We start from the raw sequence: 26,488 nt of genomic DNA on the forward strand, positions 1-26,488 counted from the left end.
AAAACAGTAGTTTTAGCATAGAGCACCAGAGAGTTTTCTATTCTCACATTTGCCATTAGGTACTCTACAATTTATTGATCTGAGACTCATCATAGGGTTTCTCTCAGAATTTAATCACATAAGAAGATGGTAACTCACAATTGCTCACAGTTTAAAAAAAGTACATATAAAATAATGTACAAGTTAAGAGACAGTATTTTTTTTGTCTTTTAATTATCCTATGTGTTGATTTGGCAAGTTCTTGCTGTTCTCAAAGGAAAGCAACTTCATTGCACTGGAATTCTAATTTTGAAGTTGCATGCATTTCATTTCTTAATTTATAATTAAACATTTGTATTTTGTGGCTGCATTGGGGGAAAAAAAACCCAAACAAACAACTAACTTTTAGGGATAGTCTTTCACCACTTCCTCTAAGAAAACACACACGTCAAACAATGTTAATACTAGTGATAACATTTTAAAAGAGGGAAGTAAAACCTAAAAACCTTACAAGAAGGCAGATGGTTGTATCTACATGTGCCTCCTTTCAGCACACGTATCTGCTCAGGTTTTCAGATGGAATAGCACCTACAATAATGATGTAAAAAATTACTGGTCTCTTATTATGAAAAGCCTTGAGGTTTTTCTTTGGCTTTTGTAATCTCACTGCATTTCTTTCTGTGGATGAAGTAATCTTTACTTTGCTCTCCAGCAACATCTACTGGAACATCAGTAAAATGCTGCTATTTCTATTAATCACCCATTTAACATCTAGTAGGGCAGAGTTAGCAAATGCCAAAAGGAGAGAGAAATCCTCTGCAATTCTGATCTCAAACAGATCAAGGTGGCTCGTCTTCAACCTCCTAGTTTCCTGCCATTTCATAAGGAAAAAAGTCTTCATGCCTAATTTCTATCAAAAGCCATCTACCATTTATACACTGTATATAAGTCACAAAATATCATTTAAAGTACCACTCTACATCCAGGACTTTCATTTTCGTCAGAGAAGTTACTCTTAAATGCAGTTTGATCCAACATGTGTGTAAAAAGAAGCATGAAGAGAGCTTGGAAGAACACACAGAAACGTTTTGGAAGGTGAAACAGAGGTGTAGTGGCAATTCCAACGCCAAATAATAAACAGGTTCAGCAAGTTAAAAAGTAAAAAATGTCCCCAACAAAACAATGAAACATTTACAAGTTGTCTTGTCTGATTTCAGGTCCTCAGGATAAAAAATAAAATCTGTCCCTTTCTATGAGAGGAACGTGTCTGGTTAACTCCCACTGAAGGTGAGTACTAAGGTGTGAAGTCCCTTCTTGGCTGCTGGGAGACTCAGCTTCCCTGGGGGTTGATCCTGCTCAGCTGAGTGGTGGCTTGTCCCTGCCTGTCCTGTGGAACCTGCCCCTGCAAAGGGCCACAGAGAGCCCTGCCATGGAATTCTGCGAGGTCCGGAGCTCTGCGCACTCGGACGCTGCGAGCAGGGCTGAGGCACTGGGGGCAACTTGCCTAAAGACCAAAGTTCTCAAGCAAACCCGCTCATTTGAACCCTCAGCGTGCTCATTTGTGGGTCTGCAACACGAAATTCTGCCTATCAAACGCTGTTTACTCTCTGACAGCTCACCAAGTTGGCTTCTCACAGCTCTGCTTTCAGGGCCAGCTAATAAGTGCTCCACTTCACCATAAACTCTGGTCACTACAATATTATTTGCTTTCCTCTAAAGCCCTAATAATGGTCTAACTATCCTTGACTGCTTGTTCACTTTTCAGTGTGACAATGAAACTGCTGCTCAAAATCCCTTCCTCCTATTTTGAGTCTCAGTTTGCTAATACAGGGAGCAACTGTAAAAACGTAGGAGAGAAAAAAAGGCACCAAAGCCAGTGAAGACCAGAAACAGAAGTCCCAATAGTTAAATATACCAGTTGTGAATAAAAGGCACTTATGAGCATGTAAAATTTTAGAAGTAATTAAAATTATTTTTGCCTTTTGGAATCCCTATAAAGCCTCCATGTATTTTTATGGAGAATAAAAGGGCACGTTTCCCAAAACCACAAACCCTTTCGGCTATAGAATTTCTTATTATCACAAGACTTAAGTTCATAGGCTTTGCCTGATAAATTAGCTCCTCTCAATAACTGTTAAAATAGAAAGCCCTTTATTGTAATCCAAGTGCACTTGTGGACAGCACTTTCAGAGTTAACTCCATTTGACAACTGACATAAATCCATTATTCTAATTTGGCGATTGCTTTGCTAAACACAGATGCATTTTACGAGTTTTAGTCACGTATTTCATTCAGGATGCTACTTAATCTCAATTTACAAAACATAAACACGAAATAGGTTTTACAGTACTGTCTAAAAGGGTAGAGCTATTCATCTGATGAAATGCCAGGCAAACAAACCATATTCACCTAGACCTAAACTCAATGCTGGATTTTGCATTACACAATAAATAGTAAATAAGTAAATTATTTTTGTTTGTTTAGCTGTTGCAATCACATTGCAGAATGCAAGCTCCCCGAGGGTTATAAGACTCAAAAGCATCTCTTACACTGAGATTTAAGCACTGAATTTAACCTTAAGCAAAGTCCAGCTTTCACAAAAGCTGGCTCTCTGATTTATTTTGATACACAGAAAAAAAAAAAGAGGGGAAAAAAACAAGCATTCCGTGTGAATACAGCATCCACCCAACCCCATTTCTAATTCAATTTCTAGCAGATACTTTACATCTTAAACAAAAGGAATCTGATACAACACCGATGCTGCCTCTTGCTGCAGTTGCTCGCCTCAGTTACAGAACGCTGGAAATCCACCGCTCCGACCGAGCACTCCATAAAACATTCGGATTCAGCCACTTCTTACCTGCCTCAGTTGAAGGCTTCCTTCCCTTGTTAGCAGTATGAAGCATCCTCTAGCCTTCCCAATCCTTAGCACCGGCCTCAAATTGCACAGCTAAGTCCCTTTTTTTTTATTATTTTTTTTTTTTTTTGCGCGAGAGAGAACGCTTATTCAAAGTGATTAGTTTTTGTTGTCCCTTTTAAGTCCCTCCTGCGGGAAAGAGCCGGCGAGCGATGTGACGCCACCTTTTAATCTTTTGCGAGAGTGAAAAGGCAGAAAAGGAGCGCTCGATCAAACTGAGCTTCACACATGACTAAAACTCGGCGGAGAGGCTGCGAGCTCTGGCTGAAGCACCACTAGGCGTGAGTGTAAGAACAGAGAAGAGGGGAGAGTCAATGAAATGTGACAACGTATGTGCATCAAAGACGGGGGAAAGAGGGAGAGAACAATGAGAGAGAGATCGCGACAGCAACGAGGGGAAGAGAAAGAATGAGAATGGGAGGGAGAACGAGCAGGGAGAAAAGAGGAGAGTTTTGAAGCAACGAATTCGCAGAATAAAGCCAAAGTGTCTGGCAGCTTCTGTTTTTATCTCAGTGAGCATGACATACTGCCTCTCTCATTTAGCAACACATTCTTGTCTCTTCCAGGTTTGAAAACTGAGATAATCACAGTGTGTGCCTGTTTTTGCCTGGCTGGTAGACTCGTGTGCAGTACACCTGAGATGCCCCCCGACCATAAATGCAGAGATGCATTTATGTGCAATTAAGTTCACGTATTCATTAGGAAAGACACCGTCCCCCCACCCCCAAAAAGCAGAAGCTGCTAATTTCAGCATCAATATACAATATAGTTTAACTGGCAGATGGAATTCTACTTATAACTGCTAACAAACTGCCACTGATAAACAAATGACTGAACAAATGTTTAATGTTAATAACTGGGTTTTCATAGCAGCAAAACATATTAGCACTGATAAATCTGTTTTTTTAAAAAATGGCATTTCAGACACTTTATTCTATTTACCTTGTAATTTCAATATGAAGTTGCACTAAGTAGTAGGAAAAGAAAAAATGTGACCTGGAACTAACATTTTTAAAGGAATCCATCAGAGGTGCTTTCAGATTTCCAATATTTGTAAAAGGAATTACAAGGTTAAACCTAAATTTAAAATTTTAAAGTTAATTATGAATTCCTACTCATTTAGAAAAGCTCTAAGTCCTAATACAAGTCCACACTAAGTCCTCATACAAGTAGGGTTTATTTTCATGCAACATAAGGGTTGGTTGTGTGTGTGGATGGTTTGGTTGGTGGTTTTTTTCTAACTACAGATACCATCTGTAACATCAGGACCGCTTCTGTAATTCACTTTTTTATACCTTTTACGTTTTCATGGTAAAGGCAAATAAGCTTTTTGCCAACTGGCCCAAAGCACACATGGTACTTGTCTGCAGAACTGACACAAGTCCATGGTCAGACCTGGCTGGTACATGGAGATCTAAACACACCTGGAAAAGAACACATTTTCTTTGCTGCAGCACCCTATTTGGGCCTTCCCTTGGATCCTACCACCTCAGCTCAGGGAAAAGGAAGGACTATGTCTGTCAGATGCTGGAAATCTGGACCTAGAACTGTCCAGCACTCTGCTGTGCCAGCTTATGCAAGTCACACATGTGACCTCTGGGCATCCGTGCCTTCAGATATGTAACCAGCTTAAAAAACAATGTTTTAACAGCTCTACAAAATTCAGTATCCTCTGTTGTAAGAGTTTTCCAGTTCCAAAGATGATTTCACAAGTGATTATCAGGGTATCAGTGGTCCATTTCAACACTGAGTACTTATGTATCATTATTGTACCACAAAACTTTCAAGACTTGATGTTTTTCTGTGCATTCTAGCCTCCAGAATCTCACCAGAAGCTCTGGACAGTTGGAATCCAGTTTTCATATTTGTATAGCAAGTTGCTATATTGCAAAACAAATCTTTAATTTAAGGTTGCAAACTGACCCAGACCACACCCACACTTACTGATAAATTTGATTGCTTCAGTGTTCCACCTCTTATTTTTTGTCCCCTGGGGACTGGCAATTCACTGACATAAATACAGTCCCATTAAAATCAGATTCTCACTAACCTTGTGCCATCTTCAACATGTGAGCTCAGAGTAAAATTTACCATAAGGAGACAAATATTAGTAAGAACAATGGGCTTTTAAACCTCTCTCCCTACAGCATTAGCCTGACCAAGCACTGGAGCAGTTTGTGTGATGGATCAAGTATTTCTCCTTGCTCTGCTGGTGTTACAAAGGTCTCCTGTTTTATGGAAATAAATACCACCTTAAAATTCGGGGGGACACTAAGATGAGAGAGAAATAGAGATCCATGTGTTCAGTTATTGCAAATTTTTTCTGGACTATTATTAGTAAATACTCTAAAGGAAGTGTCTATCTACTTTTTAAAAAGAAAACAAGCAAAAAGAAGTTCCAAGTTCCTATAAGAAGCCCCTCTACCTGTGCACTGTGTGCTTAGGCCTGTGCACACTTAAAATGAATAACAGGAACAATTAAGGAAGAGATATTTCCTGTTTCCTGTTAATTTTGTATTTTCTCACCCTTACTGGTAAATTGCTTTTCTCATGGAAGACTTGATAAGAAGTTTCCACATCTCTTACAATGTACTTGATTATATCCATGACAACTTCCAAAAAATGCAAGCATGTATATTCATACTTCTAGAAGTATTTATTCATCCTCACAGACCTATCTACAAATCCACAATGGAATCAAGACCCTGCATTTGCATCCAAGGTCAACAAAACACTTGAAAACATGCATGCAGCTTGTTTTCGTGGAAGATGTAAGATTGTGTGGCTAAAACTCAGCATAAGCTTGTACAAGGAATAAATAAATTGTTTTCTACAAGAACTGACCTTGTGTTTGAACTAAAAATGTTTGGACACTGAACTGCTTGACTCCTTACAGCTCCAGTGAGCAAAGCAAGTCATTCTCCTATGGAAGTGAGTTATTCTATAAATCAGCCACATTTCCATAAGACAGGCAAGGCTTTGACAGACATGAATGCCAAAACTCTATTTTACTGCTGTTAAATGTGCTTCCACTTAAACTTCTTCAAGCAGTACTCCAGGAACATACCAGCACCACACCAGAGAACATTACAAATAACAAATATTCACCATTACAGAGAAAATAACTAAATCAGAGCTCTCCCTCAATCTTACCTGAGGAAGCCAAGACAAGTTTAATCACAGAAAACCTCTTAATCCATTACTTGCCTACTCTACTAGAAAACTGGATCATTCTTCTGTTTGTTTTAGGTCTAGGAAGTCATCAGCCTGCATGCAAACACCCACCCTGTGACTTCAAACCTGTGTAGTCACAAAGCAGTTTAAGAACATTCAACACATGGCATTGTTTCAATGGTGCTGGATCCCCACAGCCCCCTCCCAGGAAAATGCAGCATTATGTAGAACATGGAGCATCATGACAGCAAATTATGGGGAAATAAAGTGGCAAATGACTACAAAAGTGCTCACACCTACCACAGGGACTACTGGCCAGAAACACTCTGACTTTGGAGCTAAATGAAAGCTTCTGGCTATGCAAAAGAGCTGATGACCACTTCCTCTTAGCAATATCCTTCTGGATTTTACATCCAGCAAAGACTTTCTTTGCCAATTACCTAGTTGGGTGATACAAACACAGAACTGATTTCTCCAGCCTTTTGGTTTTGTTTCTTCTGTTTCAGACCTGAAGACAGACTGTGTCTGAAAGCATTTATTTTTTTTTTCAGCTACATCCACTGATTTAATAAAGCATACCACCTTTTTCCTCCACAAACCCTGTTTCAATAATACCTTTGGATCTCTTACACCACAAACACTACACAAGCAGAATGGCACAGTGAGGCCCTTCAGCCCTCCCCAGCCACCATTCCCTAGACTGTGATCTGTTCACTGCTCAGAGCAAATACAAGGAGTAGCACAAGGGTTAGAACTGAGGCAGAGCACACAAGAAAACCCCTTGTGTCTCATATTGTCTATACTTAACTTCCCAGCATCCAATTTACAACAAGAAATGCACTTGGTGGGGTAAAACAAGTGTCTGGATCAGACATAATTTTACTGGTGAGAGGCACAGGATAAAGACCTTGCACAAGCTACACACAACAGCCTGGCAGGGTGAAGAAAAACTGTGATGCTATTGCTGGTATGAATTATAAAACCACTTAAATGCAGCTTTTTGAGCATAACTGAATACATGTGATAGCATCATTATAAATTAAAACTGTTTATGACCTCCATTTGGTCCAAACACTACAACCTTACTCACTGTATGCATGGCTGAACAAACTGATCTATGACTGCCTGTGTTACATGAGAGAAGGGACAGGCAAGTGTTCTGCAAAGGAAACAAAAAGAAAATACCAGCAGAAGCAGCTTGTAATGAGTCATGCAGATTTCTTAATGGCTACTAAAAATAATCTTTGATTCTTATCATTGTCGACTCAGTAAGTGATAATAACTAATACCTAAGTTGTTATTCTGTTTACATGGTTAATTTGTAGTTTTCTCTATTTCATAAAAATAAGTGTTAGTATATTTCAAAACCAATAATTTCATGAATGAATGGAAATCAGTACTTTTGTAAATTTTGCTAAAGTGCTAAAATAGGAGATAATCAGTATGTTCTTGGTTATTTGGGAACGCTAATTTCAAAGGACATGTAATTCCACCCTGCCCTTCTATTTACTTGTAAAACCATAGAGGAATATGCATTAAAATGACATTTCAAAATTCAGACTTCTGTGGTACCAACTTGTTGTCTGTTTAGAATTTTTACTCCAACTACAGCCACAAATGCTAAGGCCTTTTAAGACTGTCCTCAGTACTCAAACATTTCCTGAAATATCTCTCCCAGAAGACTTACATCTTTTTAAAACAGCAGCAAACAGATTACCTTCACGTGTGCCTAAATGGCAGCCAGTTCATGTGAAACCCTTGTGCCTCAAATAACATCAGGAATGGAAAGAATCATTTGCTTCCAAGGTTCAGGTGTGCCTGCCATGATTTCTGCCTGTCATGGGCAGAGAGCTCCTCCACAGGCACCTTCTGCCTGCAAAGACAAAGGAGGCTTCCAGGAGAGCACCGTGCAGCTCGTGAAGGATTTTCTTCACAGCCAGATAATTTAAGTTCTTTACATGAAACACAAATCTACACTGAGACAACAGAGTACATTGCTTCACCCAGAGTACAATTTATTTTAGAGTACAGGGCAACACATTAGAAACTGAACATACCCCAGTTTTACTGCCCAGTCCTCTGAATTAATATGCAACATTCATGCCTTAAGTATACCCTTGAGCATTCAGTAGTACTTTGAGCCACAGCTTTGAAGATGTGTTGGTTTCCTATGCACTAACTTGACCTATATTCAGGCTGACTTCTATTGTGAGATTATTTCTGCTGTGAATTCAATTCCAGATTCTATGTACACTGCTTTGCTACACCTATGATACAGATGGCAAAAAGCAGAAGGATGTCAACAAATTAAAAGGTCACTGCTGTCATTCCCTAATAACCAGGGTCATCAAAAACCTTTTTTTGTTTTTTTTGTGGGCTGATCTTGACACAAGCATATCGGCTGGGTAATCCAGAAACACAGAATCAAATCTATAAACCTCTTTAAATTGTCTGTTGTCAGGGTCCAAAGACCTTCTGCCCTTCTGGAGCTGAATTTGATCTGTCTCAAGAGCCAAGGACACCTAAAACTGCAAGAGATGGCCAAAAAATAAAGAGGGGTGGGGAGTGTGTAATCAATAACTTTTTAAGAGTGAAGTTCCAAGATGAAAACAGAAAAAATGGTGCTCCATCTCTAATACAGGACACAGTAGAAGTGAAAAACAGGAACAAAGGTCTTACTTTCTTAATACTTGCTCTTGTTTATTCATGTCCTGATCCACAGTTTTTGCACCAGAACTCCACTTTTCATATGTATAACACATCTTTTCGCATTTAAAGCACAAAGGTCTTACAGGATTAAGATTAAGGATTAGGTTTTACCTTACTAGTAACACCAGAAAATTCATTTAATGGTTCAAATTTTTTCACGTAGGGACCAAGAGGACTGTAACAGAACACCTTATCTCATGAAACAAAATTATCAAGCCCTCTCAGTTTACTAGGCCAGCTGAAAGACCTCTAGAGAACTTGGAAGACTTCCATTTCTGCACGTGTATAACAGACTCCTGATGAACCTTTACACCAACAGTTTCCACAGCCATGGAGATAACTGGAGATCCTGCTGTACCAGCAATGTCAAACAACAATATAGAAAAACAACTGCACAGTCCCTACGTGCTGCCTGAATATTTGCAGAGCCTTACTCATCACATGAGTCAAGAGGTTCTTTTATTGAAGTTTCACGCTGCATCTGTACTGTGACTCAACAAATGAGTAGGTAAGAAAAAGGGTAGGTAGCTTCAAGCAAGTCTGGGTTTACTCCCCATCTGCTGTGGTACAGAACACAGAGCAAAGTTCCACAAACAAGGGTTGACGTGGCACATAAAAGCACCCTTGGACCCCTTTTCTTGGCATTCCCTCAGCTCACATCAGACAGAGGTTTTGATGAACCTGTGGTATGAACCAGAAAAGTCATTCCTGCCTTTATCCCTGTCACACCACTAAGAGAACACACAGAGAAGCAAAAGAAAAAAAGAAAGAAAGGGTAAATGTGAAGTGCTCATTAGAATGTTGAGAACACCAAGAGCTTGACAAGATTGACTCTTGAGAACTTTAAGATACAGGATTTTAGATAAGTTGTTAAAAAGCGACAGAAATATTCCAAAAAACACATGCATATTAGAAATGCTGTAAAAAGCAAATATGACATTACAGTATGGATGATTAAAACTTAAAAATATTTAAATGCACATTTTAGGTTTGGTTTTATGATGACTACTTCACAGTTCTGAAACACAACCAGATCACATTATAAATAGCAAGATGTGGCTTTTTAGGTATGTTCATTCTCTTAAAAACATTCATGGCAAGTAATTTGCTGTATTTAAAAATAATCACAATTTAAAAACAACATTCAAATTCCCCCTCTCTTCCCCCCAATGTTTTTTTCTTTAGAACATACAGATTTTGATTCCATGGAAACTCAACTGAGACTGTACCATTTCTTCCACTCAGCTGAGTGGTGGGTTACTGGTGACCAGTGAGAGCACTAATGAACTGTCTGGCTGTTATTTGAAATGTTCTTCAACTTTATGAAGCCAGAGTCATTAAAGCAAAAGCTTTCTCCTAAACAGTTTCTGACAAAGTGAAAAAACAGTTCACAAAAAAAGAAGAGCTAACTATCTTTACTTTTACTGTTTTTCAGCCACTGTCATTTTCAACCCTCTCTCTCCTGTGACAATCACTGAAGAAATTAAAAAAACTTTATGTATCAGCCAACACTCTTTTACAATTACGTGATCCTTACTTATGAAATCTGGAATACAATGGTACAATTTCAGATACTAAATACCAAAAAAACCCTCTGGAAGTTGCCAGGAATAGATATGAACTACACTGAACAACATGAGGGAGTCACACAGACTTCCCAGAAAGTGCTCATCTTAATGCACACCAAAAGCACAATATTTAAGAGGTACAATCCTAAAAGCCAAATCAAAACAAAACCACAGAGAAACAAATTTCATAGTGCTCAATTTTTCTAATAACCTCTTTCCTCTTTCCATGAACTTCCTGTTTTGGGGTGTTTTTTATGACTTTTTAAAATACTCTTCTTCTCCCTGTGACCCAGTAACCCCATCTATGAATGGAGTATAGATAACAGTTGATTTGTACAGGTACTTTGAAAACTATGCTTGACAACATCAGGAAGGGGTATCTACATATTCAAAAAAACCCACAACAACCAGACCTTTTTTCTCCCCTCATTTTTCTCTATTTAAACTGTGCTTACTGAACTCTATGGAAAAACACTTGGATCCCTGATGAAATTCTATAAAACCTTATTCATTACAGATTTTTTCTGCTGACTAGAGTTTCAAGGTAACTACAATAATGTAAAGCAATACCATGCTCCTGCTGTTTTTTTTTCTTTTAGCATAAAGAATATGAGAGCAGGCACGGAATGCATAAATCATCAAGCATGTTATAAGCACTCTGTTGCCCTCATCTCTATCATAACACCTAGTTTTTGTCTCAACTCTAACAGATTTCCTGTTAACCAAATTCATAAGCTATTAATTGACATCAACCAATACATGCTCATGACAAAGAAACAAAATGTGTGAAGAAACATATAGTACTGTGAATTTAATTTTCAAAATGCTTCTCAGTTTGATAAGAATTAGCCAGACCCAGTCTACCATCATAAGTTACGTCTGATCCAAGGCCTAAAAACACATTTTCAGGTACTCACTAGAATGGAAACATTCCTTTATGCTTATCAAGAAGTCCTTTAAGAGCAATGAAAGGATGTTCTTGAAATACTTTCAACACCTGGCAATGCTTAAAGTTCACGAGACAAAACAAACATTTACCATAAAGATAGCAGGAAGAAACTGTTAGTCCAGGATAAGCCACCCAAAACTAAAGATACAGATGCATTTCTCTTACTTACACTACTCAAATGGCATCCATGGAAAACCAGCACACAGCCTTGCATTTCTGGAGCTACGTGCCACCCTCAGGCACCTCTAGATGTGATGGTGACCACAAGCATTTGGGCTACACAAACCAGCTCTGGGGAGGCCCACGCTGCAGGGGTTAAGAGCTGGCAAGTGGCCACACCTGTGCCCTGTTAGCTGTCCTTCCCTCAGCTGCCCCAAATGAAAGCAATCACCACTTTGCCCTGTTAGCTGTCCTTCCCTCAGCTGCCCCAAATGAAAGCAATCACCACTTTGCCCTGCTAGCTGTCCTTCCCTCAGCTGCCCCAAATGAAAGCAATCACCACTTTGCCCTGTTAGCTGCTCTTCCCTCAGCTGCCCCAAATTAAAGCAATCACCACTCTCCAATACAGGGACAGGGAAATCACTGCCCCTCCCTGCTCCCCAGGTGTCACCCATCAGGAGTTTGCCTCCTCTGGGATCCTGCCCACCCACCACAGCTGTGCTACATCTACCTGTAGAACTGCTAATTTATTATACACCTCCTTGTCCAAAAGGCCTCAAAGCAGCTCATGGAATTAGGCAAGCACCCAAGTGCTCTGCTATGTCACACTCAGAGAAACCTCTTCTTGGCCAAGGTAAAGTGTACTAAGATGTACTGGAGTGACAAAGGTCAGCAGAATAGCTGAGGCTGCCAAACTGGAGCTGTACCAGTTGCTAACTGGGTAACACATTCACAAGTTTTTTCATGACAACCAATATTTACTAGAACAGCAAGTAAGGATGATGCCAATGCTTGAGCTATTCAGCTATAAACACAATGCTTTGCCCCCCCAAACCATTAAAGCTGAGTTTAACACAGCTGTACAGGTGGTATCTCTGCTGAGGGTTCCACTCCAGAAACTTTAATCTCTAACACAGCACTCATTGAACGCTGCAGCTCTTTTCAGACCGAGCCTCTACACCCAAAGGTGCTCGGGCCAGAGGGAACCAGAGCTGGCTCCCTCCCCACACAGCCCCAGCCTCCAGCTGCCCCAGGGAGAAAGGAGAGGATAAGGCAGAAATTCTGAGTTTTGCTTTGGTTGTGGGGTTTTTTTTATAGAATCACAGAATGGTTTGAGCTGGAAAGGACCTTAAAGATCACCTAGTTCCAAGCCCCCTGTAGCAGGCAGGCACACCTTCCACTTGGGGAGGTTTTTTGTTGGCTTTGTTTGTTTGTTGGGGGGGGGGGGGTTGGGTGGTTTGTTGGCTTTTTTTTTCTTTTTCCCCCTTAGGGGTGAGTGTTGCTGCTGTTGTGGTGGGTTTTATTTTTACCTGAAACTCGGCCTCAGGGGCTGCCCGAGCGGGTCCCCAGGTAATCCCCCACCTGAGCCGCTCCCTGCTCCCCATCCCGGCCGCACTCCATCACCCCCCCGACACCGGGAACAGCCCCGCCGCCCCCCGTGCCAGCCGCAGCACGTACCTGCGGGCAAGACAGGAGCCCCTGCGCTCCCTCCATCCTGCTCCTCGCCCGGCGCGGGGCGGGAGATGCGCGGGTACCCCCGCACGGACCATCCCGAGGAGCCGCACCTGGGGCGCTCGGGGGATGGACATGGCACATCACGCCCCGCCCTTCCCCAAGCACACCCCCGGGGGGGCCAGCACAGGGGTTTGCTTTGGAACGGCGGGAAACGAACATCCTGGGCCAGGTGATGGGACAGAGCCCAGCCCAGCCCCGCAGAGAACCCCGCTCACCGCAGGGCACCCGCCGAGCGCGGGGTGCGGGACCCCAAGGACGGGGGGAGCACCTGCCCTGCGAGGGAAGGTCAGAGGAGAGAGGAGCAGGGTGTGATACAAAGCAGAGCTGACAGCGTCTGAACAGACACACAGCTCCGGCAGGAGCAGAGCAGGGAGCCCTCGGATACCGGTTGCGGCTGCGATGTGCGGTGAATACCTGAGCAGCCCGGCCGGGCACCGATCGAGGAGAGATGCCAAAGGGCCAACACTAATGGCAATCCTGTCTCGCCACAGTCATCAGCATGACAAGGCTGATGCTGCAGGTGCCTGAAGAAACAGATCTTTTATTTTCTCAGAGACTCAGGTATAGACTGTGGGCTTAGCTCATGCATAAAAACCAAAATTAGCACCACTGATAGCTGCTAGTAGTGTGAACAATTAATGTATATAGTTTTCACTTTAGATTAACAATTTTAACCACAGGATTACAGTGAATTTTTAACTACACTGCAGCTGAATGAAAAAAAAAACTTCTTACATGAGTCTGATCCGAATGCTTTAAATGAAGTTATAACCAAATAAAACCTTATTAAAATGTAGTTGGCCCCATTAGCCACTCAATTACAATACAGCAAGACCAAAAAAAACATTAAAAAGCATATAAAAAAGAGTAGGACATTGAACAACAGAGGGAGACAGGGACATGCAGAATCAGTACATATTCCAAAGAACAATATGCAAACATGGAAATGCTTTTGGTCTGGCTACAAAGACCTCCCAATATATGACTGTTTCAGTCTTTAAGCAAACCAGGTACGTAGAATCTCACCTCAGCCAGTTTCTCTATGGCCTCAAAGTACACTGAACTCATTTCCTCAGTTGCATCTTTCATACTTTGGCATCTGAATATCCCAGGATCCAAACATGCCCTACTGCCTGTGGTACCTGATGAACCTCCCCTTTCTGGGCCATCAAGGGCAGGACTGTGCTCTGTACCAGTGCAAACACACATTACCACCACCTTCCTAGGAGAGGATCATTATTCCGGGTACTAAAATAATAATAATAATAATAATAATTAAAAAAAACCCCTGACAAACAAACAACCCTTCTTGGAAAAGGCAGAGATGAGGGCCCTGAGTGACCCTCCACCTCGCAGTCTGTCTGCACAGGTGACAGATGCTGCCTCCTCCCCTCCCCACACTCACCGAGGGGAAGGGAGGTTGCATCTCTTTCGGTTATTAAGTGGATAATGACTCCATATGCTGTCCTGCAGCCAAGCAACAAATAAAAATCATAATGTACAGGCCAAATAACTTCCTTGGAATCTAGACACATTACTGTGCATAATTCCCTTCTTAATGGTTATAAACAGACCAGAGCAATATACAAAAATAACATTCTGCACAGAAGCATGATTATAATCAACTACATATGACATTTCTGTGCCATTTGGGTTAACTTTCAACAGCATTCTAACAGAGCTTGTAATTTTTCAGGTAATATCTTGCTTCAGTAATTTTATTTCAAAGTAGAAAACAACACCTAAGGTTACAAATAATAGAGTTATAGAAGTCAACCCAAATCCAAAAAAATATTTTTTTTTTATTTGCAGTAGGGACCCCCCCAAAAAACCACAGGACTAGTACTGTGATGACTAGAAAAACAGAATGTAAACAATAATATTTTTATTGTTCCGACAAGTTACACTGAACTCCTGGGAGTCAGTGTGTTAAAGCATGCAAAACCCATGACTGAAATAGAGCCTTGGAGATCAAATCACATCTCAGTTTGAGATTCACTGCTGGATCTTGGGAAAGACAATTATCTTTGATGTGGTCAATTTTTTTCTGTTTATATAATGGTGGTAATGATACCTCATAGGACCCATTTAAGGGTTTAATAACTAATGTTTACACAAAATTTTCAAGTTGCTAATTATGATTATTTAGCTAAGTGTTAACCTAATACATATGTAAGGAGACAATATTAATATATTCCCAAAGATGATTATGATCATAATAATTATTAATGCCACATGGACAAGTGCAGTTTTTCCTTACCCACCAAGGAGTGATTTCTGTATGACATTCCAGGCACCCAACAGGAAAGGCATGGCATGTATGGAAAGTCATAATACCACAGGAAAGGAAATACTGGAGGGAAAATATGCTGGAAGTTCTGAAATGCTTTTAAAAAGACTAATTTATGGGCAGGGCAGAGGTAGTGAGGTCAAGGAGGAAGCAGCAGGACAGACACCCAAGGAAGTGGCTGCAGAAGTCCTGAGATGAGGGAAAAAGAGGATGCAGCAGAGTTGTAGATAGAACAGGAGGACACAAAGATCTGGGGAAAGAAGTGTCATTGCCAGTTTTCTCAGTTTCACCCAGAAAACACTGGGAACAACTGCACTTGGTGCAGTCCTCCTCAAAACAGAGCAAGTTTTATTCCAGCAAATATGAATACATTAGGGAAGCGAATAATTGAGAAGACTTTAGAAGGCTTCAGGAAAAGAAGAATCCTGTAAACAAGATTGAGCAACAAGTCTTTGAAAGAATCCTTTTGTTCCCGGAACAATGCTCCCAAAATCTGCTTCTTTAGAACAGTATTCATTTAAGAAAAAAAAAGAAAAAGGAAGAGAGAGATAAAGGGAAAGCCAAGAACCCATTTTAAGGCAAAAGCACTTTAAAATAATTTTCTTCCCATTTTTTGTACCTATGCCTGGAGGTACATTGCCCACACTCCGTAACACTGGAAATCCTTGGGCTTTGCTGTTTGTGTGGCTTTTAACCTTCCTGAAAGAGTAGCTCCTAACAGGGCCAGCACAAATTTGTAGCCAGCAGAAAAACTTCCTTTGACTGGCCTGCCAGTGAGTAAAGGACAACACATCCTATGTGGTCTGTCCTGGTGCTTATGGGCAAAGGTGAAAATATGTATATACACACCTCTTGGGTGCAATTCCAGCTGTAGGGAACCGTGAGGGTTCAGCTGCTGGTGGGAATGACATGGTCACCATTTCAACTTGGGCAAAACCCCCACACCAGCCATTTCCCAGAGCAGTTCTCAGAAAAGCCCACTCTGCCTTTGGCCAGGAGTACCTTCTGCTGAGGTGGGAGGAACGTGCAGAGGAACCTACAAACTGAGGCTTTTGGGAGGAGGATGAGAGGAAAACAGGATGACAGGAGCAGCCCAGTGTGGAAGCATGGTAAGATGGACACTGAGTGACCCTCCACTCTTAGGGGACTGCCTGCAGTGGGATATTAGGATCAGCTTTCCATTGATCAGCTTACGGGTGTGTCAGATCAGAAAGAAGCTTCTACATACTAAGGATTTCCCCAACAAACAAAAGGGACTGTTATTAGCATATCAAACAAAAGCACAGGTTTCATTTTATTAAGCAGTGTAGAAAAAAAAAAACCCTTTCATACCTACACTTTCTCCTACAGTGGACTTTCAGTACAGCCCTGAGGCTGTAATGATTATTGTCACCTTTACTAAAGATTATTGCCAATCTAACTCTGCCCTGGAAAGGCAAGGCTCATGCTTCAGCTTGTCACAGTCTGTTACACCTAAGACTATCAACACTTTAAAAATGTCTCCTAAAGAATAGACACAATAGTGACAACAAAGAGGAAAAAGGAAATTCTAGTTTCTGTAACGAAGACCACTGGCTTTGGAAATCAAACATTAACACTGACACATTTTTACTCTGAGAAAATCTGCTTCTCTTGAAATACTCAGTCAGCTGGGTGCACAAAAACTTGTGTGAATGTTAAAGACCTGAAATGCCTAAAAGTTTCACAAACAAAAAAAGCTTAACAACACCCCATAAGTTCCACTGAAGTCCACGGGTCTCTAGCAATGTACACTTGTCTACAATGTGATCTCTAAAGTTTTCTTTTTTCTTTCTCTGATAGTAGCATCATTTATCTCACAGTAATCAAGTCTTTACTAGAATAAACTTGTTTCTAAACTCTCCCCAAACCCCTAAAACAGTTTCTGCAGCCTGTTACAGCACATTTGTCAAAGCAAAAATAAAACAACTAGCTTTAAAAAAACCCCATAATTATAATTAACATGTTTATATTTTGGCTGCAGTCAGTAGTAACAAATACAACTTAATGTAAAGCAAACTACAATTAAACATATTCATGGAATTCAATGTATTAAAATTAGATGACAAATCCAAGATAAAAGTGACATTTACACGACTGAGTTCCATAGTTATGTCCCTGTACGTTCTCCATGTTTAAATGCTTTCTCTCTAAGAATACCATACTGACATGGAATCCCACAGAATTCCTTCCAGGGGAATTGAAAGTTTTCTGTTAATAACTCATGAAGTACAGTGACTTATTGCAATGTTTTCATACAATGCTCTTCCTCCCTTGAGCCTAAATCCAAACTCCAGCAGGAATGAGCAAGGCCAGATGCCCCCTGAAGGGCTGTAGTGGTTGTGGGGGCCACGTTTCTCCCCAGAGGTGAAGCACATCACATCCTCAGAACTTCCAGTCTCACCCGTCTGCAGAGCTGCTGAATATTCCCAGAGCAAAACATCTCATATTCACACACGCTTTATATGTGCTGTGGGACTCACAAAAGCAAAGCAAAGCAAAGCCAAACCCCATTTTTCAAGCGCTCGTAAATCAAAACCTGAAAGCAGGAGAAATGTATACAAATAAATTCTGAAAGAAATAATTTAAACAGCTTTAACGCTGGGCTTCCAGTGTGCCCATCTGTCAGAAAACACAGTGAAGCAAGCAGTCAATTCAGGTTTCACTGCCTTGGAGGTAGCAGACCCACGAACTTTAATGAGGCCAGGATTTCACTAGGAATTTAATCTGGAAAAATTGCAGTACTATTCTTGCAGGATAGGGCAGGGCACAGTGCTACAGGACTGAAAGGGGCACATAAAAGCAGACCCAATATGTCACCGAGATACACAAGGTGTGTTTTGATGGAATGAGAACCCAGCACAATGCAGAGCTATATATTGCATTGAAGGCTTTTTTGTTTTGGTCATTATTAGGATCTATTATTACAGGTTTTTATTAAAAGTATACATAATTGTAACTGCTAACGTGTTATTATATTCTTCTCTATGTGAGAAGTAATGAATAGCCTAAATTAAGCAAAGAAACAAACCTGTAGGTGAATGCAGGCTTGTTCCCACTGTGATTTATTACAGGATGTACTTATCATCCTATGGACTGCTATAAGACAAAAAGGCAGGCCAAAAAACATTTTCTAGGTTTTATTACCAAAATTAACTCCAGAAGTTTGTTGGTTTTTTGTTGTTTAAAACGCAAAACAGAAAGGGATCTAACAGGTTAGAAAGTACAGAGTTCTACTTTATGTATTTCAATTTTCAGAAGTAAATCACTTAAGCTTGTACACCTTCCAGTAGTTCCCAGGTAATACAGAGCTGGGGAGGTGCAGCATAGGTGCATCTCACTCAACCATATGCTGCTTTCCTTAAGTAACCCATTGTACAAAAAAATAAATATCTCGTGACAGATTGTTTTGACAGCTAAAAAAGATTTAAATTTTTTGAATGCATTTGACTGAAAGGCAAAAATGTTAGATAGATGTTAATTTAACAGATGTCTAGTTTTGCATCATCAGCCTGAAACAGGCAATTTCTAGCAAGTCTCCTTGCTGTATCACAACATGAATTCCTATGAATTCCACACGGATATGCCTTTCACAAACTTCAAATGAGCCATTCTCATTCAAAGGGAAGTGAAATTGTTGTGAGAAGATGGTACCACCTGGTTGTGCTTCTGATCAAGCAAGTAAACACAACCAGGGATAATAAAAGCCATACACTACCATATACATTGCAGTCTGGAATAAGGGAACATTATTTGAGACTGCATGTTAAAAGCATTAATTTACCTGAGAGAAATAAATAAGGTGGTCTCCTAAAACCCAAAATATTCCTGAAAATCTAATTTTTCTATGGATAAATATGAACATTTTAAAAAAAATTTTGTTTTGCATTTCTTAAATAAAAATATATGTTGGGTATACTGTTATATTCCATACAGCCTTCTGCAAAAGAGTTTAATTCTGGGTTTGTATTGGTTGCAGAAGAAAGTGAAATAACTACAGCTGAACTAAAGCTGCTGCTGCTAGCACAGTCACCTACAGTCTTAGTAAGCTTTGGGATTCAATCATCATCAGGAAACCCATTTTGGTGCTTTCCTGACTTTGATGGAGAAGTTTTACACAGTGGGAAGTTTTCCTAAAAGCGGTACCACGGAGGTGGCAATATCCATTGAGGATCTCAAAACCAGGAAAAACTGTTCTCTGTGTTACCTCTACTGAATTTGCATACAGTGTTATTGTTCCCACTTTACAGAAGAGGAAATAGAAAATAAAGACACTAAATTATGTGGGAGATGGAGAGTTATTTAGTGCTGATTTAGAAACGATCCCAATATTCAGCTGAAAAGCTTGAAACTCTGTTGCTGAAATATAATTTGTGTTTGCTAATGCCACCTGATCTCTAAATAATGAGGATCAGGGATATTTACCTACTTAATAGGAATATTATGAGACAAATCTAATTCATGAAAGGGTACTCAAAACTACACTCTCTGATTTATATGCTTACATAAATTGCATTTACCTGTTCCAGTTGTGATCTACATACTGTGGCAAGCCAATGCAGACTTAAAATTTGCAGTTTTGAAAATGGCAAATATGCTTCCCCAGAGACAACATTCATCTGCTTCAGGTTCCTTAGCAAGTTTATCACCTTTAATAAGTAGACAGTTGTCATTTCATGACCCTGACTGAGTTCTAACGCTTTTCCAAAGAAGCATTTGGGTTGGATCTTTTCAGGTTTTTGTTAATTTGCAATATGTTCCATTTTCTGACTATGAAATAACACGGCAACACATAGTTCCTACAAGCTGAATAACATTAATGATAAGTCCCTGAATTCTGGAAGACAAAGTAAAATAGTTTACTTCTAAGATTGTTATTCTTTAACATACATAGGAGAAGTCTAAGTACATTCAGATTATTCAAACCCAATTTGCTCAAGAATCAGAACCAAAAAATTGAGTTAAAGTTTCTTTCCCTGGTGAAGCCACACCCTGCAGTGACTTAAAAAAGGTTTTGAAATGTATGGAAATGCTTTCACAGGGTCACTTTTTATAATGGAGAAAGGTTAAACCAACAGGGATTACATAATCTAAATGTAGGAAATATAGTAAATAAAGAACTCAAAAGAATGGTTTTGCCTACATGTCTTAACTATGTCACTACACTAAGCACAAAACATTTTATTTTTAGTATATCTTTACAATAGGAAGGAGAAAAACTAAATAAAATGAGACTAAGTTTTCCCACAAGCAGTAAATCATCATGGGATATCAAGAATCTGCTTATGATTCATATTTACGTTCTGGTCACTGTTGCTTTCCATACACATCTTTGATTTTTGACCTTGCTAATTAGGCTGTGTGGAAATACCATCAAATGTTTGAGACAGATGTTAAACACCTGCGAAATCTACTATAAATTGATGTTTACAAGCTTGATTCCATCTGCCTGACTGAACAGAAATCTTGCAAATACTGAAAAACATCATTGACGAAGGTATGCTTTATTATTATTTTTGGTTTCACTGGTGTAACAATTCAACAGTGGTGACTGTTTTCATTTTGCTTATTATTCTGCTACATAAAATCAATACAGGCCAATAAAACTGTGCATATGTTGATAGTAAAAAAAAAAGTGGGCTTAAATCAAAACAAACCCTGCCTTGCTGTGGACTGACACCAACTGAAGGATGACACACAGGAATGGATGCATTGAAGGCACTGAGGAATTAAGGGAAATAAAAGATTTCCCCAATGTTTAAAGAAACACAAAAATAAATTCCACAACCTGACAAAAAAAAATTAATATTCAACTGAAGAAAACCCTCCTGTGTTTAATTTTCCCACAAATCTCCTAAAAGTAAACTAAATATGCATTTTAAAAAAAAATAATTCCTTATGTATGTATTATGTATTCTATCTATTGTGTAGCAATTCCTGACCAACTACAGCCTTAAAAACAAGCAAAAAAAAACCATAAAGGAGTATCATTTACCTAAACCCAGCAGAACATGCTCTAATATTTTATTAATGTTTAGAAACTCTTATTTCCAGTAGTAAGTACAAGTGACTGGAGAAGCAAACTGGAGTTAGGAGAAGGAGGTTGTACTCTCAAATTTGCTTCAAGTCATTTCCCTCCCTCTTCTCCAGTGTTCTCCTCTGTCCCTGGAACTGGTGGCAGCAGCATTTCCTACAGAAACCCTTGGCAATCCCGAGCTGCAGAGCAGAGCTGAGCGTCCTTACTGCAAACGGGAGTGGGGATTAGAAAAGTCACAATGTATGGAAAACTGCCATTGTGCCAACTAGTTATTTGTGCAGTATTCTGATGAGGAAAAAGCTGTGCTGACGTGCCCCCTTGAGTTCCAAGGAACATCGACAGACCTTACCAGTGCAAATCAGCCCAGTTCCACAAACGCTGTTAAGCCACGCACAGAAACTTCTATAAAGCACAGTCATTTTTTTCATTTTCACAGATTCAATGCACAGAAATAGCATCTCCTTCATTTTCCAGAGGTCTCTTTCTAAACTTTCTTTTCCCCCCCCCATTTTTATGAAGTCCTACACAGTCTTTATAATCTAAGCATCATTTTTCACACTTAATTTTCATTCACGTGTTTAAAAATTTCATCTGTACTCAGTGACCCCCAGCTTAGGAATTCACTGTGGTTTTAAAAAGAGTCTAAGACAGAAGGCAACAAAAGATAAAAAACCCCCAGTAATTAAGAGTTCACTGGAATTGAGTCTGGGGAATAAATACTTTGCTCAGTAATATAATGGGTAAGATTTTTAAGAAGCTGACACATGATCCAACATCTGATAGTCCCTTCTCCTGTGTTGTTGGCCTACTGGTGGCTTTATTAATAAACTTGGGAAATAGGTGTTAACCCCATGCAGATCTGGCTGCCTGAACAGAATAAAAAATTAAGTACATCCAGAGAGCCTTTATGCTCTTTATTTACATCTCTTTTCCATTCAGCTCCTTCCACAAAATAGACTATTCAATTTCTCTGATATTTAGGAACCAGATTCTGGAGAGTGTGACAACTTGATATTGTGCAAATATTGCATCATTAGGAGGAAATGTTCTGCTGAGGACAGTAGAAACTTCAGGACAAGCCATTTCCACTGAAATGGAAATCAATTTAGTGGAGATCACAGATGAATTGCTTTTTCTCCATCTAAATGCTGCAGTTTGAACCCACATTATCTTCAAAATTAAACTGATAGTAAACAGTTATTGAAAAAATGTTTATGAATATGAATTAGAAGGCACCCAGATTCAACAGACAGACATTTCATTTCCAGAAAGTTGAGCAAAAAAGGTTGTGTTACCAAATTCAGGAGAATCAAAAAAAGACTAATTCTTCAGTCCTCCAGCAACTTTCAATATTTTGTTGCATATTTAAACAGTATTGAAGTATTTTATCATTAATACTACTTTCATACAGTCTGGCTATTTTCGAAATCAGGCTTCTGCTTATATTATTCTAGAGTGAACTTTCAAGTGTTGCTAACACCAGGAATGAAAAGCAGACGTGAAAAATAGCTGGTTTTATTTCCTCCTTCACGTTTGTAGTTCGATGCTGACAGAAGCACAACACTCTGTACCGAGCACAACCTCTGTTTCTGGCTAAAATGCAAATATCTGCTCTGTGACAAAGTTACTGCCAAGGTAGATTCCATTCATATAGAATTTATGTCTCTCATAAAAGAAAAATGCAAAATAAACCCCACATAACTTAATAATTAATATTCATAACAAGAAACTTATCACCATGACATACTTGAGCTGGAGAACTTCAAAATGGTAGAATTCTGATAGCATTTTGATTATTCCACCCTTAGCTGTATTGTGTGTTCAAATCATCTGGGGTTTATATAATTATCTGTTTTGTAAAGAGGAACATTACAGATAATCTTTCACCTGCAAAGTAAAACCAAATCAAATTAATATTATATTCTATTCTGTCTAGTGAATTTACCAGCACCTGGAGAAGTTTCAAAGTACCTAAATTTTAATTTTTCTGGATCTTACCTCACTCTTCATCAACGCAGTCATTTTCCCACCCCCACTTATTGCAGTTTCATTTTGCTTTTTATTTTAATTCACGCAGTTCAGAGAAAAATAAAAGTTAAAGTTACTGTACCTTAACAAATGTACCTAAAGTGGCACTATTTTTGCATGCATGAAAGCTCAAAGCCTCAACAACTCCCATGAGCGATTACTCTTCTAACACTAATTAGATATTTGCTAATTAGTGTCTGATGTGTGAAATGAAAAACATTTTGAAGCTGAAATGGATAGGGTCTATAAAGATAGCAGCGCTCTCCCAATTCCCTTTTTTCTGTTATCATATTTCATAAATATTAATAAGATCACATGATACTACCCCTTCTATAAAATTATCTTTCTGAAAGAAGTCTATTGTTTGGTATAATAGGGCTGTGTCAATATTTTGCATTTGCTGTAAAGCACTCAATGGTGGGAAGTGTTTTCTCTCAATGTTAAAGAGATGTCACATTTTATGCATCATCTTTATGCTGCATTAACTGGTCCCTCTTTTTAATAGTTTATCTTTAGTGCACTGAAACTAAGAATGCAAAACAGGATTGAATGATTCTTTACATTTCTGAACAACCTAAGTGCATTTTTCTCATTTCAAATGTATCCCAAATAAAATATAAATGATGACATAGTTTTGTTTTTTTTCCTTAAGCAGATACTGAGAACATCAAATTATTCTCTGTGATAGTAATTTCTAGGAAAGATTTTGGAATGTTACAATAGTTAAAAGCTAATAGTGTCTTGAAAAGTAACTTCTACATTCATACTAGAGGTATTTGAACAATATCCACCTGTGATCATGGGCACAGAAAAACAACAGAAAAGTGTTCCAAACAGCCAGAGTGTCATTTAATAACACACAACTATTTATCTATCAAATATTAAGACCCAAGAACAAATTTCAAGGGTTAAAAACCCTTCAGGTGACACAGGTGAATAATTCCAGATGCAGAAGTTAATTGTGAACAGGAATACTGAGGTGCTGTTTTATTGTACCTGCTCACCTGTAAATACTGGTGGTGTCACAAGTGATACTCAACCAAAGGATTGATACCGAAATTTTAAATGGTAGCTAAGCCTGAACTGACAAAGGTGACATTGAAACAAAATAACGACTGGGTTGTCACCTTCCTCGGGCTGACATTTTGTGATTATAACAATACCGATCAGGATGATTAAAATGATAATAAAAGGCAAGTTCTAAGAAGAAGAATAAAACAGACACAGGCAAGATAATACAAGGCAAGCGAAGCTACAATTTTGCATTTCACTTTTTTCAATGGAATTTCTTCCTTTCAGCTCGAAGTTCGGCAGCTCATCAGTCCCAAAGGTGTTTCTGAAATAGAAACCGCCTTTCCTACCAACACAGCTTTTCATTTTTCACATATTCAACGAAAGAATAAGTTCTTCAATATCTATTTATCCTGAGACAGTCATTTACACTTCACATTAGTCTGATACCTTTGCCTGACTTAAAATAATTTAAGCATCACAGCATTATTCGCGCTGATATCCAGGGGCAAATTCCGATTTCACTTAAATTTGTTTGCTTGCTGATGTAACAATAGCTATGCCCTCTATCCTTAATCACTGTTCCCTCCTTAACAAACATTATGGGGTTATCTTCTAGAACATGCTGACACATTTTGCCCTTTATAACTCTAAAGATCCCTTTGCTAACAGACAGTGAGAGGGATACAGAAGATAATACAGTTCTCACTAAACCTGCATCCAAGTGATCCATGGAGGTGGGAAGAAGTCTAAGATGGACAATGACTACTTTCCCTGTGATTACACTGATAAGCAACAACCAACTGAGACAGATGTATATGACATGACACAGTACATCCATATGGTATATGGGGGTTTTTTTGGTAGACCAAACTCAGGAGTTTCAGGGTTCCTATTATGCACTCCCAACTTTGCCTTAGGAATCATTCTTCCCAGTGCATGGCAGAAGTGACAGCACTCACCAAAGGCAACCCCACAGTAAAGAGCACTGAAAGCTCTCCTTGCCTGATCAGAGCCCATTAGTTACTGCTCATGTACAGTCAAGCCTTGTTTGGCTGGGGAACACAGGGTTTGCACTCTCAGCTGCCAATTAACATGAGCTGAAATGCTTGTAAATAATTAAACTTTACATTTCTGAGTTCTGTACATATTAATCTGGTCGTGCTCTGCTGATGCTGTGAAGTAAAAAAAGTTACCACGTGTTTACTTCTTTGATCTTTAAAATAAATGGCTGGTTAGAGCCAAACATCTCATAAATACAGTATTTATGGTGCATCTCCTAGGAAGAAAAAAGGCAAGAAAGTTTAGGTACTTGGACAAATGTATAAATTGTTAGGAAAAAAAAGACTGTGAGAGTCACTCAGCTTGAACAAGTTGCTGTGTTCAGGGAAGTACAACTGATACCAAGCACGGCTATAATCCAGGTTTTCACTGCTCTGGATACAATGTGGATCTTTCCAACAAAATAAAGAAACCGATTCTGCCTCAAGCACATCACGTCTAAAAATGAAATGAATCACTGGGCATTTAGTAATAGTGCAAAATAACTGAAAAAGTCCATGCTAGCATATTTTTGATGAAAGTTTTGCCAATACTCTCAGAGTTCAGGGAGGTCACGCAGCTGCCTCGCTGAGAAGTCAAGTCAAGCACGTGTGCAATCTGAGGTAAGCACAGGTTGCTATTTCTTGTAGAAATCATTATGGCCCTAAAAAAAAAAAATTGATCATTTGCTCATTGCTAAAATGTACCTGCTGCATCATCAGTGGAGTGGCAGCAGGTGCTGTCCTGCAGCATTCCGTAAGAAACATTTTTCCTGGGGATGATCAAGGGACAAATCAGATTTTTCTTTAAGCTACTTTTACTTATGTAAAAATAGGAGAAGTCCTGGAAGGGCAGGAATGTATCTATTTTCAGAGGAGATGTAGTTCAAGCAACAAGCCCTCTTTTTTTTAATAGGTAACTTCAAAGAAAACCTACATCATTCATGGCTAGAATACTAATAATCTGCACCTTTGTATTCTTCTGTTTTACATCGGTCTTACAACCTGCTAAGGATATTTCATTAATATATTAAAAATATTTAATATTCAGTATCTAATTCTTTTAATTTCAACTGCTTTCTTGACACTCTTAC

The 26,488-nt window shown here is 39.3% G+C and overlaps 1 protein-coding gene across 4 annotated transcripts in view; it reads right to left on the minus strand.

Moving 5' to 3' along the window:
* TENM2 (teneurin transmembrane protein 2) overlaps positions 1 to 26,488 on the minus strand; it is a 1,665,603-nt gene that overhangs the window by 337,604 nt on the left and 1,301,511 nt on the right. For 2 of the 4 annotated variants that reach the window (XM_051794294.1, XM_051794293.1), the window contains exon 1: positions 2,840 to 3,616. The exons of the other annotated variants lie outside the window; for them this stretch is intronic. In XM_051794294.1, the coding sequence (XP_051650254.1) occupies positions 2,840 to 2,885 (46 nt within the window). In that variant the 5' untranslated portion in view covers positions 2,886 to 3,616. Of the gene's footprint in view, positions 1 to 2,839; positions 3,617 to 26,488 lie in introns of those variants that run through there. 4 annotated transcript variants of the gene reach the window in all.

This window comes from Manacus candei, unplaced genomic scaffold, assembly GCF_025592945.1.
Source record: "Manacus candei isolate 608988 ecotype Guabito, Panama unplaced genomic scaffold, ASM2559294v1 h1tg000037l, whole genome shotgun sequence".
Classification (NCBI taxonomy): domain Eukaryota; kingdom Metazoa; phylum Chordata; class Aves; order Passeriformes; family Pipridae; genus Manacus; species Manacus candei.